Source organism: Diuraphis noxia, unplaced genomic scaffold (assembly GCF_037042655.1).
Source record: "Diuraphis noxia isolate RWA-SAM2 unplaced genomic scaffold, SU_Dnox_SAM2 contig0005, whole genome shotgun sequence".
NCBI lineage: Eukaryota > Metazoa > Arthropoda > Insecta > Hemiptera > Aphididae > Diuraphis > Diuraphis noxia.
This window is the reverse complement of record NW_028301715.1, coordinates 37,421,310-37,444,325: the sequence shown is the minus strand read 5'-3', so window position 1 is coordinate 37,444,325 and position 23,016 is coordinate 37,421,310. Positions and strand designations below refer to the sequence as shown.

Sequence of the window (23,016 nt, the reverse complement as noted above, 5' to 3'; positions counted from 1 at the left end):
TACGAAAATTTGGATATTTTAGGAATTGATACCCTAATACCGTTTAGATTGCTGTAGTTATACAACCATTTTGTGTAGGGTGACAAGTATTAGGTATACCTTCCATAGATTTATGGTGGATAATTCTATAATATAAAATGAAAACGATGTCACTTGTAAGTAGAATGACTCGAATGTCCGACTAGAACACATCACCCGTGAAATCGATAATGCAAATATACAATTATGATGATTTGGCACAGTAGTTTATATAGGTAATATACTTAAAGTTTAAACTAAACAATATCTTACGACCTTATTCGTTTCAAAATATATCTAACCGTCTACTGACACTACCTGCAACTGTAGTTGTGTAGGCGGTGGAGGGGGTAGTGTTTGTGAGTAGAAACAACCCTTCCCATTGCCCATGTTTATGTAAATAATATAAGTAGGTAAGTAATTAAAGATTTTTATTTTTTCAAAACATGTTGCCATATTGTTCTATTTCATATAATATAAATATGAAGTTCGCAATTTTGCAACCTGCAAATTCAAATACTACAATACTGAGTGTGTAAAGGCCCCCACATGTTATATTTGAATGGTGCACAATTCCCCTTCGAAAATTCCCCCCCCCCCCCCACTGTTTTTAGAGTAGTTGGACATTTTCCCCTTAATATATTTTCGATGCGGACATTTCCCTCCCCCCATTTTATAAAAGTTAACTATTTAATAATGTAATATTATTTATTATTTAATAAGAAATTATTATTTTTTTTTTTTAAGAAATTATTTTTTTTCATAAATTTAATCAATTATACCATAAAGCAAAATTGGACCCCCTCACCCACAATGACCAAAAAAATCGTGTTATTCATTTTTGATCTATTATACCTATACCTATGTAATATTTTATAATCTTATTTATTTTTGGTAGGTACCTAGGTCTTTATGGATCTAATGTTTATCGTAGCCGTACGTCTACAGTTTATCTACCATATCATAGGTACCTACAATCTACATACTACAATAGCGTTATTATTACGATTATAATATAAATCTGATAATTTCTGTTGTATTTATATTAGGTTTTTATAAAAATAATAAATTATAATTGTAAATGTAATTTTATATAAGTATTTACATAAAGTATAATTAATAACCAATAAAAATTTGTATATTAGTAAAATAGGTTAAAAATATGTTAAAAATATTGTCTAAAAATGTCGAACTAAAAATGATATATATTTTGTAAAATACATTTCATTTCTGATTATTTTGTTATATCTATAAGCACATATTAAAACAAAAATGAAAAAAAAGTTAAAAACTAAAGCCCAAAACAATTTTGATACACCTTCCAAAGTTTATGCAGAAGAAACGTCTAATTTATCAAACGAAACAATAGTTTTATTGACAGTAGAAAATTCGATCAAAAAATCACTAAAAAGATTTCAGAATAAAAAGTATCTTTCAGTATGCCCTTTATCGGAATTGAAAATAAATAGTAATTGGGATACAGGAGGTGCCGAACCAAAACAGTTTTTATTAATGAAAACAATATACCTGCAATCGAATTGCAGGTTTGCATCTCCCGAAAGAATGTTAGAGTTATCATAATCGGACAAGTGGTGTATGGATGGAATATTTTTTACTTGTCCTAGAGAATTTTATCTAGTTTATACATTATTCATGCGTATATTAAGAACACATCAATTCCATGTGTTTATGCTTTATTACAAAGAAAAACAAAAGAAATCTATGTTGAACTTTTATAGAAACTTAAATGTATGTTTTCTGAGTTGATATTAAAACTATAAGTATTGACTTTGAACAATCAATGACTCAAGCTATTGAATTAATGTTTGTTGACATTAATTTTCAATATTGCAGTTATTATCATCTTTCCCAAAGTATTTGCCGTAAAGTTCAAAGCATATAGGATTAGCTACAATATATAAAGAAAATGAAAACATTCGTCAAATGGTTAGCATGATTAAAGGTTTAGCATTATTGGCTCTGAAATATGTTAAGAAAAGTATGTACTATTATTAATGTAAATAATATTATTACAATAACAACTATTATATACGTTTTATTTTTTATTATACTAATTATTTAGGTATTTGAATATGTCTGTGCTGTATGATTTATCAAATTATCTCAATGATCCAAATATCGATGAACTATTGTTATACTTTGATATAACATACGTCAATGGGACTTACAAGATATAACTATATAGGTACTACAAAATCAAATTATGCTTTGTAATTGTGAAGATTTTCAACAATATTTTCTCCTTATTTATGGAATGTACATAATGCTACAAAGAAAAACACAGACAATAGAACAAATAATATAAGTGAAGGTTTCAATAATAAATTTAAATTTTTGGTAAGAACTCTTCATCCAAATATTTGAATTTTTATTGAAGCACCACAAAAGTCAAATTCAATGGCAATTAATGAATTATTAAAAATTAAAATAGGTAGGTACCTACGGGTTTTTTTACAAAAATAAAATAAATATGAACGAAAAGATTACGAAATATGTGCTTATAGATATAACAAAATAATCAGAAATGAAATGTATTTTACAAAATATATATCATTTTTAGTTCGACATTTTTAGACTATATTTTAAACATATTTTTAACCTATTTTACTAATATACAAATTTTTATTGGTTATTAATTATACTTTATGTAAATACTTATATAAAACTACATTTGTACTGTAAATATTTAATTTAAGCTATTCATATTTTGTAAGCCCAATGGCCTATGCTGCCGAGGGCTCTTTCCTAATAAAAAAAAAAAAAAAAAAAAAAAAAAAAAAAATTACATTTACAATTATAATTTATTATTTTTATAAAAACCTAATATAAATACAACAGAAATTATCAGATTTATATTATAATCGTAATAATAACGCTATTGTAGTATGTAGATTGTAGGTACCTATGATATGGTAGATAAACTGTAGACGTACCTACGGCTACGATAAACATTAGATCCATAAAGACCTACCTACCAAACTATAGCGGATTTCCGTAATTTTTTTTTTAGGTAAAAGAAATAACAGGAAATAAGAAAACATAAAAAAAAGTAGGTACAATGATACAATAATGTAATAAAAGTATTACAATTACATTTTCTAAATAAATAATAATTATATATGAACCGACTATATATAATATAATATTGCATGTGTATACTATATATACCTACAGTGGCGGAACTATGATCATTGAGGCCCGTGGATACAATTTTTTTGGAGGCCCTATATCTGTAATTTAAATTTCTAAACATTGGGGCTGTTTATTTGTATGCAATAAAAAAAAAATATATATTTATAGTAAATTAATAATTTATTGAATTATAATTTTGGAAAGAGTAATAATAATATTTTATTTACAATGAAAATGACTTTTTTCTGCTACGGTTTTGAGCAAACGTCTTCACCAATAACGATAATAATAATATGTAGTGATTCTCGATGGAGGTATAAAAATATTAAATGCGAGTCAAGGAAAATAGTCAAGCCTCCGTTAAAAATAAAATGTATAATATATTATAATAAGTGACAATCGCGTCCACGACAATATAAATATAGGTATAATAATGTAACGTAACGATTTGCGAACACTATATAATAATAAGATTGTCGATACACGATATGGGATTTCGCGTTCACGATATATTTAATTAAGTAATATGACAACTCACGTGATTGTACTAACTACTTTTTATAAAATTTTAAATTAAAAGGTTATTTAATTTTCTTTAAAATGTAATATATTATGTAGATGAAATATATAAATATGTCTTCAAAATTTTATAAGAAAATTTTTAAATGGGCGCATGTTAAAATATAATTATTTTTTTTTATTACATTTATTTTAATAATATGTGATGTATAAACTATACATTACTATAATTTACTATAATTTACTTAACGAAAATATTGATATTTAAAAAAATTGTAAAAAATCAGCCATTTGACTTAAATAAGTGTTTTTACCATATTATACATTACAAATGGGCTATACTGAATATTTCGAAAAAAAATTTTATCAATTTTTAAGTTTTTTATTTTCAGTATTAAAAAATAAAAAATGTAGCCCAAGTGTCTATGAATTATATTTAAAAGAAATTGTTTTTAAATATTGATTAGAACAAAAGTTATTTCATTTATCAGATCTCTGTGGGACACTCTGCATACATATATATTTAATAAATTAGGATATCTAGTACCTACTTACCTACCCTAATCTATGACGACTTCTATGAATTTTTGGTTTAAAACAAAAAAATATATTTGTAGTTTCTGAAAGAGATTTTAGGCGATTGCCAACCTCTGACGAGTGTTTAAAATTGGGGATGGAAATACTTGAGGTGGTAATTTAAAATAATATGTACCTAATAAGTATCCAAGTCTATACACTTAAAATATTATATATCATGCAGTGGAGCCATTGTACATTTTTTTATTGAACTTAAAACTGGTGCTGAAATCAAAATATAAAATATGTTGGCTGCATTTAAAGACCAAGTAGGTATTGTATTAAGTGTCTTGGATCGAAAGGAAAATAAACCTAAGTGAAATCAATAGTTTAGAAAAGAATGGAGATGACCAATAAACTCAAATAATTAATTTAAAGCTTTTCTCTAAGAACTAAGGACTAATACATACCTAATGTAAATTTTTTTTTTATAATTTATAATGAATATGATGTGTAAGACATAGGTAGGCATTAGACAGTAGCTTACAAAATAACAAATGTTTTGATGTAGGTAATATTATACCAGTAGGCAAGATATATTGAGCTAATTTCCAATTATAAGACCATGAATTTGATTTAGGAATGATAACACTTAAATCATTGTAAATTTGTAAAAATACATTATACAAGTAAATAATTTTATATTTATACTTTATTAAAATTGACGATTATCTATTATTATAAATACAAACATAGGTATTATAAACATTATTTATTTTTAAACACCAAAGTTTTGTATAAAAAATGATTTAACTAATAATTTAACCAATACCTAATCAAAAATCAATTATCTTAAAAGAAAAAATTCTCTAAATAACCTTAATACAATTAAACAACAAAATAATAAAGTAATTTATTATATAAATAGAAATATAAAAGCCAACAATTCACACACAATTTTAAGCTAACTAATTTTAAAAGCGATAGTTTATTTATGAATAAATTATTTATATAATATTTGTAACATAATACTTGAATTGTTATGAATTTGTGTATTCTTAAATAATATTTATATCAGTGTTCAAAGTATAACCACTTTGTATTTGAGGTATTTTTTGATATCCATTTGGCATTCACTAATTGTCAAATCGGATGAATTATTATAATAACAAGGTCGTTAATATGAATAACTCATACATAATTGTTATCCTAATACATAGTTTAAAATTAATTCTTTTTTAACATTTTATCTTTTACAATGATTATTTTAAGCATATTTATGTTTATCCTTACAAAAAATGCATAGGTACATAACTTGACATACCAACTACAATGTTCTAATTTATATAAAATAATGCAATTATTAAAAGAAATATTACATTTATCAATTTGTAAACCAAAATAGTATTAAACTTGAACTAAAATGTGATATTCTACGCAGTGTTTATATTTTATGAACTGTTAACATCTATACATTCTATACATACTCTTTACATTCAAAAAATAAAAATTAAACATAACTAAGAAGTGGTATAATAGATTATAGATTTATAGAACATAAAATTATTTATATTTTTGTTTCATCAATTTTTGGTACTCGTCACACGACTTCATTTGGTATTTAGATGCTTTATTGAATAAGGTAGAATCATCATCTAAACGTGCTCTCCACATTAAGGACTCATCTAAAACATCATAATAATGTATAATTATAATATGTTCAATACATTCAAATTATTAGTCAAGTGTTACTAACAGTATTCTTTTTCACGTATGCATTTTGTTCGTACTGTATTTATATAATCTTCTTCAATAGTAAGCTCTAGACGTCTTAAATCGCCTGTGTAGTCAGTATGAAAATTATCTTTCACAAAATATGAAATATCTCTGAATGAAGTACGGCGAAGAACAGGGTATTTCCTTAAAAAAAAATTAACATATTTATTCAATAATCTTTAACTATAATACTGCTGTCATAAGCAAAAAAGACATGTCCTTAAAAATATACAAATGAGGTAAAAACAAAAATAAATAATTGTAAAATTTGGCTTTTGCAGATGAAAATGTCATATGTCTGAAATATTACCCAAAAAAGTACAATATAAGCAATAATCAAATAACTAAAATGCTGTAAATCATACTTTCTAGTTTATACAAAAACATGTTTTTCACAAAATTGTTCCATGGTGACTTACGGCATTTTACTTACAACGGCATAATAAGTATCAATGTAAAATACTTACGGGGAATGTTTTAGAGTATACACTGGGTCATAGGAGAAGTTTGAAAACAATGATAGCAGTAGTAATAGAAGAATTGGTAACAGTTGAAAATATATACTTGATGACTCCTATAAACAAAATAACATAGTAATATTACAAATAAACATTTTATAAAAGTTAATCATATAACACTGTCCAAAATTTAAATTTTTATAACTTAAAAATCATTATTTCTCTCATATATATTTTATAAATAGAAATAATTTTTAAATTTAAAATGCCAACCTTTATCAAAGCTTTAATTAGGCGTTAAGTATACTGAATATTATTAAAATAGAAAATCTCAACTTTCAAGTAGTTCAATACAATAAAATTAACAAAAACAAAAAAACACAACAAAAATATTTATTAGGACAAAAATTCTAATACTTTAAATAGTAACAATATTAGTTGATAAGTAAAATAAGTATTATAATATTCATAATGAAATATTATATTATATCATATTAAATAACCAAATAAGCCAAAATAAATTAAATGACACTCATAAAACATTTATTTTAAGTAGATACCTTCACGTGTAGGAATGAAAGGACTAATGCAGCAACTTTTCTAACAAGTAAAAATATGACAAACAACACCAATGGTGTTACACCATCAAAAAAATATTCCCCAATGATATATTCCCATCAATTTAGAATAAAACTACAGTGAAACCTCTCTATAACAGAATTGCATGTGACCAAATATTTTTTCATTATAAAGAGTTTTCCGTCATAGAGAGGTAGAATTGCATATATTATTTGCCTCGGGACTATTGACATTTTCAGTTATACAGGGGATTCTATTTAATAGAAAGCTTCATCTTTATAAACTTCCATAATTAAATGGTATGAATTAAAATATTAATTCAAACTTGGTAAAATTTTTAAAATATGATATACTCTCCCGTTACTGATGAAATACAGCAGGACATGACGTGGTTTAATGTCAAGGTTTATAGAATCTATACATATAAAAGCTGTAACTCAAAAACTACAAACTTGAAATTTGGAATAGAGGTTCTTCTCATATTTTCACAATGCGATAGGAGAGGATTTTCAAAAATGTTGCGTTTTAGTGGAGTAATTATCAATTATAATTATTCATCACCAATATGTATTGTGCTGCACAGCACTGGCTCATGAGGGCCCGTGGGTTTCCAGCTACCTTCAACCTATCATTTTTGTCCGAGGGTGAACAATAAGCATTATTCCGAAAAGTTTATCGTTAAAACTAATCTCTTGCATCGCGCGTACACCAATATATACTTAATAGTCAATATACCAATAGAATATTTTTTTATTTTTTTTTTTTATTTAAATTTTGTAGATACAATTAGTTTAGTTTCAACAATTGAATAGAATATTATACTCATATTATATAATAATTGTCGAACGATAAAATGCACAATGATAACATACACCAATACACATACAAATTAATAAAGAAGAAAAATTGTTCATTTGATTGGTTTAATCTCTGGAACTATTTAACTGATTTTAAAATTTTTTTACCATCAGAAAGCTACAAAATCCCATAAATCTATAGGCAATATTAGATCTTGATAAGTTTCCCTTAATTTTTTAATGTAAATTTGAGATTTTTTATAGAAATAATAATACTATTAAATATAGTTTTATACAATTTAGTATGGAAGAATAAGAAATAAGCAATTTGTTTTTAGGCAGCAATTTTAAAAATTGTTTCACTTATACAACGCTAAAAATCCAAAAAAATAATATTATTAAATATACTTTTAGTCCTGTATTTTGAATAACTGTGTTAAAATTCTTTAATGTAGATTAAGATAGGGTAAATCCATGGGAAGTTTTGATCATGACTAGGCCTGGTATAAACGACAAATTATATAGTCGGTATTTTTAACGGGCAACGAAAGGCACCAGAATAAGCTAGTATATTCTATAAACCTTGGGTTAATGTCACTAATGTCAGATATGTGTTTATTATTTTTATAACATATTAGCCAATAGCAAATTAAGGTTCAGGACATTTCCCACAAAATTTGATGAAATTAAAATTGAAAACTTAAAAATATTATAAATAATTATGAAATTTTGTACTTGACAAAGCCACAAGTGTTGTATCATATTTAAATATCATAAAAATGTCTAGTGTCTACTGTGAAAGTGGGATCAGTTATAAATGCAGTTCAGTAATTCAGTACCATAAATGTAAATCAGTATACCTACCTACGCGCGTTATAATAAGAAACATGTATGTTTTGTTGCATTAAAACATTTTAGGGAATTTACTAAAATAAGGCAAGGTTTTACACTAGACACAGTGTACATGATAATATAGTGTTTTGATTGTAATGTCATAATACTTATTATTATTATTATTTTTTTTTAATATTAGTTAAAATATATTTTATAATCCAATCTGCAACAGAGCTATGAATATTCAAACTTTTTGATATGTTAATTTTAGGGGCTCTACTGTGACCTGTGCGAGGTTGTGTTTTGAGTAGGTATTTGGAAATTAATTATAAGGATTATGCACATCTCTTACAAATTTACTTATTAAAAATAATTCATTTAGGATTGTTAACATTTTTGTTTCTTAGCCTTAAAACTTAAAATCCAATAAAAGATCCCTTTTATAAGATGCTTTAAATAATATAATATATTTGTTAAAATCCCAAATTTTCAAACACAAACCCATAATATTTTTCATTTAAATAATTATTTTTTAAAAGAGGGTCCGTTATAGAGAAGTTTTGCTGTATCTTGTTATGACAACATTACTGACACTCTGTACTACCTAAAAATAAACTTAAATCTATCAAAAGTTCAGTAAAACAATGGTATACACCTCCAGACCTCAACTGATGTCAAGATATTGAGATAATCAAAATAAGAATTGTACACAATTTTGCCACTCATTTCTTCTTTATAAACAAAGATCATCCATTGAAATGCAATATATGTCAACACAGATTACATTAAAACATATGCTTGAGGAATGCTTTATAAAAAAATCATCAAGCATAATGCTTTGTCTTTTTTTTAATTTAAAGTTTCCTTACAATAATAATCTAAACTTAGAGATACAGAAGTAAGTTTTTGACATTTTGTAAATCAGATCATGATAGATATAAGTAAGAACTATGTTTTTCTGATATACAGAAATTCTCTGTCTCCTATACAACATCAAACAAATTGTCAACAAAGAACAAACCTTGAATATTATCAAGTTCATATCAAAATATAATATAACCAAAAACTTTAGTTTGATTAACATTATATAATGTAAGAACAAACCAATTTTTTATTGTAAATATTAACAAATTTTTATATAAAACACAAGTAAAAACAAAAATTGTAGTTTTCAATAAACAAAATCAACAAGTACCACAGAAAATGTTATCTAAGTCCCTGTAACAAGTGTCAAAAACTCAAAAATCAAGGCATAATATTAATAAACTATACCTACTTTTTAGTTTTTAATACAGATATAAATACCTTTTACTTGAAGATATTAATGTGTTATAACAGAATATTTTTGGAACACTTTTAAATAAAAATAACTAATATTTAACAGTTAATTGGGCATACAAGTATAAAAAATATTGGAGAAATTTTCTTGAAAATTTGAATTTATTATTCTTTTCTTCAAAAAATATATAATTGGTAAGCAATAAATTGAATGATTACGATTATACTCCATTTCTATTAAAAAGGAACCTAGGAAACAATCAGTTTTGTTGGGTTCGGACTATTCAAGTCAGACATCATCGTCTGTGAGCCGATGTTCCTGCTTAACGTTAATGTGCAATAATATTCTAAATTTCAATATTATTTTTTGACTAAATAAAGCTTTATTTTTGTAAAATGTTTAACTTTTACATAATAAGTAACAAATTAATAAAAACTAATATAATAATTATAAAAAAAAAGTGGATAAGTGGATGTCGCTCTGCTGTACATTAGGCCATGGGGTGGACTTAGGTAGGTTATATTTGAATGCAATGATAGGTATCATTGTATACGAAAAACGATTCTGAACGGAGATGATTTGTCAGTCTAGGATATATTATATTTAAATATTGTCATATATTCTATATTGAAACAAATATATTATTTTTCAATTAGGACGCATTTTGAATAAGGCATGGTTAATCAATTTTTCAATTTTTCAAATTTTTCAAACAAGAACAACTCATAAGGAGCCTTGTATTAAATTTTCAAGTTTTTTTGGTCATCCAAAATTTTTTTACCGACACTTCAACAATTTTTTTGAAAATTAAACTGTATATAGTTAACACTAACATAAACATTTGGTGAAAATTTCAAGTATTTACAGTGATTAGTTTTTGAATTACAACCATAAAATCGATTTGGTCAAAAACTGGTTTTGCGTAAAAAACTAAAAATTCCCGTTTTTCTGTCATTTTATTTTTTGTTTTTCTCGATTTTTTTAAAAACTGTTGGAAAATGTTTAATTTTGACCTATATAATGCACCAAGGATATTCACTTTTACATCAGAAATCACCCCCCAAAGTTTGAAATTGAAGCATTATTTCGACTAGTTATGCTGTACACAGACACAAAAAAAAAACACATCATTGTAAAATCAATACATTCATCACTCTGTTCAGAGTCTAATAGAGAACAAATATTCACTGCAACATAAAATAAATATGTTAAGGTAGGTCTCGAATGTAAAATAACAATAATAGTTGAAAATTAAAATATATATATATACAATGTTAAATTTGAGTAACATTGTTAAGCACCTGACTTATGTGCAGGGGCATAACAATACTACACGACAAATAGTTGACCAGGTGGGAATCACAAACAAGTGTTAACTGCCTGCAGACCGATGAAAAATCAGATCAGATTATAAGTATTTTTTTCTCATAATAAATAAAATATTCCAAGATATGTTAAAGAAAATAAATATTACTTAACTCCTAAAATATTTAAAATAACCTTTGGTAAATTCTGTGTTCAATTGTCCACATTTTTTACTCTTATATTATAAGTATCAGTAGTGATAATGATATCTAAAAGAGAACTGGGCCCTACTTATAATAAATAAATTGTTTATTATTAATGAATATGAACGTTGAACTAAACTAAAAAGACAAAAACGCACTTCAAAATAATTTAATGAATAAAATCTATCTAGATAAACGGGAGTAGCATAACATGATCATTAAAAATAATAGAACAAATAATTATTTTTTACAACTTTATAATATAGTTTATGGCTTTTTACAAGAATAGACACAATTTATAACTATTTCAATATATTATAATAATTAATAACACATTAAACAAAAATCAAACACGATTATATAATATGTTTTGAAACAATGAATTATAATAAATTAAAAATTAAAAAAGCGGGTAAGTCGTAGATGTGGTGTAATTCTAAAACAAATGACCGCAGATAATTTAATTTATCACATGTTTATATATGCATTTTCTATATTTGATAAGATTTTCAAAATATTTGGATTAGTTTTGAGCTGTTTACTGACATTTTAGTTTTTCAACTTTTTTAATTTTATAAAAGTTAATATAAGGCTTCCAACATATTGCTTCAATAGCAGTTAAAAAATATTAAAATTAAATAGGCACAATTTTTTTCTATAAGCATTTGGAGTTCAAATTTTGACTAAATACGTGTAACTAAACACTTGTAATCTACTGTACAACAGAGCGATATCCACTTTTCCGCTTTTTTTAATTTAGTTTACGAATAGAAAATATATATTTATGATCCATTTGTCAACCAATACTTATAAGATTTATGAACTATAATATGGCGATTAATATTTTAAACTTAGTTTAAACACATTTATTTTATTTCAAGGTAAAAAGTAAAATTTTAATATCTTATGATATTACATCTGATAAATTATTAATTATTCTCTTCATGGCCGTAGTGAGGGTGTGGCAGGGGGCATTTGCCCACCCCTGCGCTTCAAATTTAATTAAAACAATTTTTTTTTTTTAATTGAAATAGTTTTTTTCATATAAATCAAAATTATATTAATTATATACAATGTAAATTATTTTAAATCTCTGCACACTTAGTGTGCATAGAAAGCTGATAGATGAAAAGAAGGAAAAGCTACAACAGAAAATTCTAAGTAGATTTTGTGAAGATCCTAGACGATTGTCATTAATATAATTATACGTACAAAATTGTTTTATTCAATTGTTTTTTATTTATATTTATTTATTTTATTACCTTACCCGTTTTTTTTATTTTACTTTAAATTATTAATATATTTTTTATTGGCATTTTTATAATCTTGTTTTAATTTGCCCCTCTCCCCCTGATTGAAATCCTAGCTACGCCATGATTCTTTAAACACTCTTTATTTCAAGTCTGAATACTTATAAATATATTACATAAAGTTTTTTTTTATAAGCTTTTTAATTATAAATCTAGCTAAACAATTACAATATTACATTAAGTTATTTTTCTTAAAATATAATTAAAAATTATGGTTCCAATAAAGAAGAAAATTTGTAATAATATTGATGGTTCATCAGACTAAAACAAAAAAAAAAAAATTGAATTTATATGTTATTATGTTAAATTACAAATTATTTCATTACATGTAACATATATCTGGCTTTAAAATTAATCTCAATCTTATCTCCTATATCTCTCTCTCTCTATATATATATTATACTATCATGATTTTATTAATAGATTACCAGTATTTTATTTTTAAGATCTTCAGTTATGAAAACATATGTTTTAAGAAACTTTGTTGCAAAGAAGAATTAATATTATGTATTTAATTATTAAATAATCTTTATGTTGTTCATCATAGATACTTTGAAAACTCTGACTTACCGAAATCAATTATCATATAATCATTAACATACCTAATACAGAATTATGTAATTTGTTTGAGATAATTTTAAGAACCAAATATATAAAATAATAATTGGTAAATTTAATAATTACGCTATTGGAATTATATTAATTTATCTATACTAATATTATAAAGCTGGAGAATTAACAAAGTTTGAACTTTTGAAAATCTCAGAAACTATTGGTTCGAATTAAAAATTTTTTTTTTGTTATATTGTCCTTTGAGGAAAGTTATAGGCTATATAACATCGTTAGAAAGTCCATAGGTTAAGTTGGAACTTGTGGTACAGAGATATATTAAACCTATGGACAGAAGATAGGCTAGTTAAAAAGTGAAAGGCCTCATCCCGGGAGGTACTCAAACACACATTTTGAAATTTATGATGGAAATTTTTGTTTATAGATGGTTACTATTAGTTTCAATAGTAATAACCATAATAATTAGTGTGAAAGAAATTTTTATCCCTGAATTTGTTTCTATTGCACGTGCGTCTATAGCATTAAAAGTTTTTATTGATATTTCGTTTTTTGTTATAATAACACCATTTTTATGTTGTGATGCCTCCCAAAAAAAGATCGATTGGTAGTTCAAATGAGAAATTAGTTATTTGTTATAAGGGACCAATTTTACAAATTGTTTCACCTTCACAAAGCTAGAAATGCAAGAAAATATTATGATTGTGAATATATATAATAGTGAATATAGTTTTAGTCCTGTATCTTATGTGACTGTTGTGTTAAAAATCTTTAATGGAGATTAAGTTAGGGCAAATCTACAAGAATTCATCACGGGAAATTTTGGACATATCTAGCTGGGTATTAAACAACGATTTAAACTCAAATTTTGAATTATATAGAGTTAGTATTTTTAACAAGCAACAAAGTGTAAAGGGATCAGCTAGTTTTAAATATATAGAAAATACGTCCTATTACAATATGGTAATGTATAGAGCAACTACAAAATAAATCATAACATACTTAGTAGGTACTAAAATGATTTTGATCTTGATTTAACAATTTAAAGAGTTCAAGAACTGGAAATTATAATCCTATAAATATGTAAGCCAACAGAAATCGTCTCTTTATTTTAAAAAACAATATTTTTTTCTTTTTCTTTTTGGCGTTAGGCTTTAATATTTAATTTGATTAAAATAAAAAAGAAGAACCTGCATAAAACGAGAAGCCAGTTGGACCAATAGTATCTTATTTATTATTTATTTGGTGAATAAAAAATTATTTATTAATTGTGTTGAATTAAAATATAATTGGTATAAAAATAAGCATAACACTTCTAATAAAAAAATAATGAAAATAAAAATTTTACCTGTTGTTGATGATTATCATTATCAGTCTCTGGTGGCCAACGTCTTGAAAAAGATCGAGAATAGTATGGGTTTGACATTGGCCCTTGTCTGCTTGGAAAAGCTCCATTGAAGAACATATTAAATAATTGTTCAGCTGTAATATCCGCTGCACGCAAAATATTTATTTAATAGACATAGTATCTCAATAGTATTTTAAAAAGTTCAAAATATTTACTTACATTCAAATCCATGATCATAATTTCTGTGTACATGATCTGATGTAGAGTTCTCATGTCCAACCATGTCATAACGTTTTCGTTTTTCTGCATCAGTTAAAGTGGCAACTGCATTGCCAACAGCTAAATATAAAACAAACAAAATCAATGATTTATTTGTGAAATCATTTCAAAATTTAATTACACACTTTTAAATGCTTCAGCTGCTCCAGGTGCATGATTTTTGTCTGGATGCAATACAAGGGCTAATTTTTTGTATGCTTTTTTTATTTCAGTATCAGTAGCATCTTTTTTAATGTTAAGCACATCATAGAAATCTTTGCAGTTGTTAACTCTATAAACGTATACAAATATGATTAAAATCTTTAACAAGTCAAACGCCAGTACAAAAAAGTGGGTAAGTGGATGTCACTCTGCTGTACAGTAGTTTACAAGAGAGTCACTGTAATGGATGGTATTAAATTTGAATTTAATTATATAAAATAATAATATCATTGTACATGAAAAACAATTCTGTGTAGAGCAGGTTTGTCAGTCTAGAATATTTTAACTAAATAATTATTAAATTTTTAGTTTGCATTTTGTCAAAATTTGAACTTTAAACCAGAGGTATTCAAACTTTTTCATCCTGCGGCTCCTTTGGGTGTTCACAATATTTTTACAACTTCCAAATTATTATGATAAAATTGAAACAACACAAGGATACAATATGGCCAATATGTTTTATGGATGATAATAACAGTGACTTTAGTGCTAGAAATAAAACTTAAAATGGTGTGTCGTTTTCATTTCCAAAATGATTACAAATAATTTTAATAATAATTATACAACACCTAGGTATGATGTTGGTTTGTGGTGCTTTGACGCGGCTCCCTTTGCAAACTTTCACAACGCCCCTGGGAGCTGAGATGTACAGTTTAAATATTACTGCTTAAAACAGTTATATAAAAAACAAAATGTACCTAAATACTTTTAATATTTTCCAACTGCTATTATATCAACTTATGGGGAACCTAGAATTAAAATTTCAAGCTTTTTGACCCAACGAATAAAATTATATTGACATTTATAGAAAGTTCAAATTTCAAATGTCTATAAATAACATAAAACGAGCAGAAATATTTTTAAAATTTTATCAAGTATAGAATTAATAAAATTAACATACCTATGGAGTAAATTTAAAGTTTCTACAGTTGTTCATTTTTGGATAAAAACATAATAAGAATATTGATACAAGAGAAATTGAGTGAATATTCAATATTGTAAAAATTCAAAATTCAAATGCTCATAGAAATTTAATTTGATTATCCGGGTGGCAATTTTTAATTGATAAAAGTAGACAAACTTATGAAGAATCTTATATTGATTTTTTTTTTATATCTCAGATTTAAATAGATAGATTTTTTAAATTTCTAACTCAAAATAATTTCCTAATTTTCATGATTCTTAAGTATTTTGTCAAAATTTGAAACTTTAAATGCTTATTATCACTCCATTCAGAATCTAAAATGTAATTTTGATTATAGCACAATGTGGGGTTTATTTATCTACACAATATGACTATTCAGCTCCAGGCATAATTTAAGGAATAAGAATTAGGATGCTTATAATTCACTATATTCTTATACATAATAATAACATAATCATTCTGACAAGTATTAAGATCAATGTGGTGCTTAGCCTGTAAAGGAATGATTTATATCATTGCATTGATTATAGGTAAAACAATTTATTTTTTCTGCAATTAATTATTATTATGTAATCAATGTAGTTAATAATAATCAATTAAATGATATATTTAATTACTTTTTGACCGTGTCCAACTGTGCTTTTGTATATGTTGGCTGATTAGCTCTTTCTCCTTTAGGGCTACCTATGAGTATAATTAATATTATTTGATGAAGAAAAAGAAATTTTTGAGAATTAAATACCTGGAGGCGTATTTTTACGTTTTTTTGCATTTTGTCCGTCAGGTTTCACATTTGGATTTGATGTTGAATGTTTTTTTGAGCCTTGAGTTTTTAATTTTTTTAAAAGCTCTGCACAGATTTAAATTTATAAATGATTTAATAGTTGAGAAAATTAATGTACTTGCCATCTGCTTCAGAAGTTGGGAATAGTTTCTTGCTCTTATTTATGAACTTTTCTGCTTTTTCAACGTCGCCTTCGCTGATATAATACTCAGCACGATCTAAACAGCGATAAGCTTCATCTTTGTTAACTTCCATGTTAATTAAATAGTATGAATTAAAATATTAGTTCAAAACTTGGTAAAATTTTTAAAATATACTCTCCCGTTAATGGAATACTAGGATTAAAACCCAAAATACACCTATGTCATTTTAAATGTGGTACTCTGTATAATGTTATAGCCGTCTAAACAGCTTAAATTTAACAGGGTAAAAAAAATTGTGTGGCATAAAAATGTGCTCGAAAGATAAAGAAATTACATAAACGAGTTAAATGAGCACAAACAATATATTTAAGAAATAACAAAAAAGTTTGTTATAGATTAATATTAACTATTAATTAAACATGAAACACGAACAGGAGTCAGGAATGAAGATATGGAAATAATGATAGACAGAATTAATCAAAAGTCAAAACAGCTGATCGATAGTTAATCTAACACTGTTAACACCACGGTAGTCACATGGTACCAGATAAAGTACCTGATGAAATATACCGCAGGACAATAAATTTTATATGACGTGGTTTAATGCACAGATGTGTTTATTATTTTGATAACATATTAGCCGAAAGCGAATTAAGATTCAGGACGTTCCCCCCGAAATTTGATTAAATTGAAATTGAAAACTTAAAAATATTACAAATAATTATGAGATTTTTCGAAAGTCGGATCAGTTATATATTATAAGTAATAAATGTAATTCAGTAATATTGTACCATACATATACATCAGTATACCTACCTACGCACGTTATAATAAAAAACATGTTTGTTTTGTTGCATTGGAACATTCTTAAGGAATATACTGAAATAAAGCTACCTTTTACACTAGACACCGTGACACCGTGACGATGTACGTACTACGTAATAATATAGTATTTTGATTGTAATGTCATAATATTTATTATTATTATTATTTTTTTTTTTTTTAATATTAGTTAAAATATATTTTACAATCCAATCTGCATCAGAGCTATGAATATTAAAACTTTTTGATATGTTAATTTTAGGGGCTCAACTGTGAACTGCATAAGGTTGTGTTTTGAGTACCTAGGTATTTGGAAATTAATTATAAGAATTATACACATTTCTTGTAGTCCGTGGTGTTTATCCATGATAAAATAATTTATAGGCTTTTCGCTTTTTCTGTCACAGCCACTAAACCGGTTTTGGATATGTAATATTTTGCTGTCAGTAGTAATAATTTAATATTGATTCATACAACGCTACCTATCGGCAGCTTTAATAAATAAAATTGTAGTCCCCGAAAATCCCTATACTATGGTCTGTCTATTCTGTAATCAATTGCAGTGGCGTAATTTGGCCATTTTTGTGGGGGGGGGATAAAATATTTTAACATTTTACCTATACGGCTATACCCCCCCTCCCATAAAAAAAATAAAAAGTACTTATTATAAGTACCTTTCAGAATTCAGAGTAATATATTTATGTACACATGAGACATGGAATAAATTCCGATTAAGTGTACAAATCGATAAGTTATTTTTAGTTCAATAGGACTACGGAAAAATATTAGGATAGGATAAGATAGGACAGATATGACAATATTCTTTCGATCGTCGTCGATCCACGATAAAATAACACTTTACTGCTCGGTGGTTTATTTTTGTACCACTACACAATGCATAAACAAACTCAAAACTTACACAAAACATATTCATATTGCAATAGTGAATAGTGATACTTATAAACTTGCGTGGCTGCATTTAAAACAAACTAGGTATGAAATATTTATGTACAACTAGCATAAAGGATTTGTTTTTTTTGTATTATTTCTATAAAGTATAAAATATAGGCTATTTATAATAATATTAATTCGCCGAGGTATTTGATTTCAATATATACATTTATATAAAAAAAAAAAATAATAATATTATTAGATAATGAAGTACATAGGTATGTAGTTAATCAATTTAAAAAAAAAGGTCATGGGAGGATACGACACCCAAATCCCCCCCCCCCCCGTAATTACGCCACCGTCGCGTAGTGCAAAAGTCAAGAAGGCACCGGCACCAATTTCACATTTACCATAATATAGTTGATTTGAAGAGTATAATATTTCAAAAAAATCTTTAAAACGACTATGCTCTACTCGGTGGATAGAACGGTATCATGCTGTAAGCCTGTAAATGATTTTCTAGAACTTTTTGAATGTATTGTTAAATCATTGGACTTAATTTCTAATTGGGCGGATTTAGACACATCTACACAAGCGAGTAATTTGCGTTCTTCTATATTACAAGGTGAATTTATTATCTGTTTACATATTATAGCTAAAGGATTTGGTCTTGGACTGCCATTATCAAAACAATTACAACGGATAAATATAGATTTAGTAGAAGCTATGAGCCTTGCAGAAGATACCTTAAAAGAACTTCAGACATTACGAACAAATGTAGATATTGAATTTCATGCTATTTTTGAAGATTCAAAAGGTTTAGCAAGTAAATTTAATGTAAATATATTTATGCCAAGAATAACAGGCAGACAAATAAATAGAGTTAATATTGTCACTGAATCACCAGAAACCTATTTTCGAATAAGCGTATTTATACCTTATTTAGATACATTCATCGAACAACTAAAATCAAGATTTATCGACCACAAAAATACAATTTTAGATTTTAAATCGTTAATAGCTGTTGAACAAAATGAAACGACATTTTTGAAGTTGGCAAAAACTTACACGACTGATTTAAGTGAATGTCAAGATTCTATTTTATTATCAGAATATAAACTATGGCAAAGACGGTTAAAAAATGTTGAGACTTGTAATTTACCAAAAAACGCAATGGAAGCAATAATACTATGCAGTCAAAAAATATATCCAAATGTTTTTAAATTGCTACAAATATGCAGTTTCTTCATCATCGAATGAGAGAATCTTTTCAAATTTAAAAAGAATAAAGACTTGCTTACGAAACACGATATCTCAAGTAAATATAATTTATTAATAGTTTATTTTATTTATTTAAAACTAATATATTTTAAATTTTATTATAGAAAAGCTTAAATGGTTTGGCTGTGTTATCGATTCACAGAAATGAACAAATTACTACTGATGATGTTTTGAAGGAATTAAGCTTAAAAAAAAGGCGTCTTGAATTTATTATTTAAATTACTTTGTATAATAATTTTAAGTGTATTTATTATTTTCTATTTTCTATTTTAAAAATTATTATTATTTGCTTTTATTTTTATTTTTAAATTTTAAAACTATGTTTACAGTAGGTATTTTATACATGTATGATTTAAATTACATAAAAATTACTACTTTTAATTAAATAAATAAAAAATGTTTCATTACAATATTTGATGAGTATAATAATTATGAACTTGGTGGTAGTAAATGTAAAACAGAGAAATATTGCAACCAATTAACAAATAAGTAGGTATATACCGATATTATCTGGACACCCCCCCAAAAAACATACAAAATACGCCACTGGCCAACCCTGTTATTAGTGATATTAATACATCGATCATCATCACCAGACACCAGCTATCGTCAGAAGTCAGGACTCAGGTCCGTATGATATATTGTACTGATTTAATTTTTATTACCATAACATAATATATAATTGTTACTTGTTAGTACGGTTTCGACTTTTCGGCCATCATCCCGGAGCACGTGCCTCATCGGCTATCGCGTTCCGTATTGGCAACGTCTAATGACGTTATAAATAATAATAATAATAAATATAATTAAATATAATAATAATATATAATAATAATAATAAAATTAATTAAATATAATAACGTGTGATCGTTATTACGCAACCCGTCGCATACTTAATGAATAATGGGTGTGTAACTTCGCAAACCGTTTCTCATCTTTTAATAATATAGCATCACTTCATGTTCATTGGTAACTTACAGAGCAACAGAGCCGTTAATACTATTTGACGTTTATAAAACACCTAATTTTAGTTACCGGACCATTAGTGCGTAATCACTTATCAGTATTATACTATTATGTATATAAATTGTCTGCAAATCGTTAACGAACGTTTATGCAACTCACCCTAAGTAAAATTATTATAATTACATTAGTCGTACTGCTATGAATTTTAAATGGTTTTTAATATTATAATATATACAACTGCAGCAAAAGTACAATCGTCATTCCCTACAAAACATTTCTTTTCTGGACCACCCTAATTGGCGGTAGCCTAACCTAACGGCAAACACGGCATTACAGCAAAAACCGTTAGGGCAACTTTACCAAAATATTATCTAGTCCTGAATAACTCCACACACCAAATAACTTGGACTATACATAAAGGAGACTATATCACATCAAATGAAACCCTATAATTATTCATATTTATAGACCCAAAACTTTACGAACTACTAAATAGAGGCGGTGACACGTAGTTAAATTGGCGGTACGAGACATGACTTAAATACCGGACGTTTTTACTCGATCGAAATAGTCTTCCTTCAAACATCAACCGTTCAACAACTACAGATTAACCAAAGACCAGACATTGCCGATATATCAAGCTACCGACACCCCTTTAATATCAAAAACGACCAAAACCGACGACCATAGTCGAAAATTGACGTTCTTGTTAATAAACCACGAGCTAACCGCAAATTGCGGTTCGTGACCAGTTCAAGTCGTCTGCAATATCGCCGAACCAACGACTATGGCTGACTAATAGCCATCAGTGCATATTTTTATGTTCCATCGGCAAGATTAATGTGCACTGAGTGGACATTTTCATTTTTCACCTCAATGCACTACGCCAGTTTTTTGCATCCAGTGCAATGATAAGTACCTACCACAATACCCATGAAATATTTATATAATAATTATAGATTTTGTTTCATCTACACTTGGACCAACCCAAAGCCCCGAACTAGGAGGATTATCAGTGAACCTTGATGAAATAGTGCGATATAGTGGAAACCCTACGCACGCTGCTGCGCCAACGACGTCACTGAAAATTCGGCGTAATCTGCAGGAGATACGTTCGCCTTGCACGGACGAGTGTCCGGCCTAACAATACCTTGCCCTGCAAGAGACGGTGCTTTGTCGTCAGTCATATACCGACTAACCTCCCGGCCATATATCTGAGATGTACCGACCCGAGTCTAGTCTTTATAGGTGGTAGCCACTAGCCGCTTTTTTGGCGCACACGCTACCGATGGACAGCCAGCTCAGTCCTCTACAATTTGGTAGGTTCACCATGACAGTAAACATATTCAGACATTCCCTAATATTGTAAATAGCACAGTTTACACGAACCACACTGTATTTAATTCAATTAAATGGTGTGACAACATCCATTTATTTTGCTACTTGCCGGCACGCGTAGTGTAGTTAAAAGCAATTTCTAAAAATCTTAAAAAGCTCTCAGGCATAGAGTTTTACATTAATTAATGTTGTTCATGCACTACAGTTTATTTAAAAAATACCTTCACATTATGTTTGCAAAAAAAGTATAGGTTTCAATTTAAATTAGTTACACAGTGTCAATTTCAGATGGTATTTGTAGTATAGATGATATAGGTATGAAGATATCTTCATATACTAAAACAAACTCATTCACATTTACCATCATCATCTATACTGCAAATACTATTTGAAAATTTGAAATTGACACTGTGTAACTTCTAGTTGGGAAATAAGATGACGAACTTGTCCTGTTTTATGATATCCTTGATAAATCCATTCAAAACTGTTTTTTTCTTCTGTTAAATCAATATTTACAATTTCTTCTTCCGTAAAAGAACTATTGCATGTTTATAATTTGCATGTTGAGTTGAGATGACTTACATTTATTTTTATAAAATATAGCTTGGTACCATAAAAAGTTTTTTGTGAACCCTTTTAAGATTGTGAATTTTGATTGATTATTTTTGAATTTCCTAAAATAATCTGGTTTTTCATGTTCCCTGATGAAGTTTGGTAAAGTATT

General features: G+C 26.8%; 2 protein-coding genes and 1 pseudogene across 2 annotated transcripts; 2 read left to right on the top strand and 1 right to left on the bottom strand.

Moving 5' to 3' along the window:
- Positions 1-1,618: 1,618 nt before the first annotated feature.
- Positions 1,619-2,344, top strand: LOC149055270 (uncharacterized; annotated as a pseudogene).
- Positions 2,345-4,896: 2,552 nt separating this feature from the next.
- On the bottom strand, positions 4,897-17,438 carry LOC149055269 (dnaJ homolog subfamily B member 14-like). The gene is made up of 9 exons (XM_089228433.1): positions 16,974-17,438; positions 16,810-16,917; positions 16,685-16,751; positions 15,067-15,212; positions 14,882-15,001; positions 14,663-14,808; positions 6,450-6,556; positions 5,963-6,126; positions 4,897-5,891 (listed from the first exon to the last, which is right to left on the bottom strand). Exons 1-9 carry the CDS (start codon positions 17,104-17,106, stop codon positions 5,770-5,772), a joined length of 1,113 nt encoding a protein of 370 aa, XP_089084559.1. The 5' UTR covers positions 17,107-17,438; the 3' UTR covers positions 4,897-5,769.
- Positions 17,439-17,815: 377 nt separating this feature from the next.
- LOC149055268 (52 kDa repressor of the inhibitor of the protein kinase-like) lies at positions 17,816-20,187 on the top strand. Its single transcript, XM_089228436.1, has 3 exons — positions 17,816-17,921; positions 19,363-20,025; positions 20,093-20,187. Exon 2 carries the CDS (start codon positions 19,434-19,436, stop codon positions 19,965-19,967), a length of 534 nt encoding a protein of 177 aa, XP_089084562.1. The 5' UTR covers positions 17,816-17,921; positions 19,363-19,433; the 3' UTR covers positions 19,968-20,025; positions 20,093-20,187.
- The last annotated feature ends 2,829 nt before the right edge of the window (positions 20,188-23,016 follow it).

Excerpts from the sequence above, each read along its gene's own strand:
- LOC149055269 (XM_089228433.1), bottom strand. The coding sequence starts at position 17,106 with ATGGAAGTTAACAAAGATGAAGCTTATCGCTGTTTAGATCGTGCTGAG. Across the intron at positions 15,213-16,684 it reads CAGTTGGACACGGTCAAAAA|AGTTAACAACTGCAAAGATT; the intron begins GTAATTAAATAT and ends ATACGTTTATAG. Across the intron at positions 15,002-15,066 it reads AGCAGCTGAAGCATTTAAAA|CTGTTGGCAATGCAGTTGCC; the intron begins GTGTGTAATTAA and ends TTTTATATTTAG.
- LOC149055268 (XM_089228436.1), top strand. The coding sequence starts at position 19,434 with ATGAGCCTTGCAGAAGATACCTTAAAAGAACTTCAGACATTACGAACA.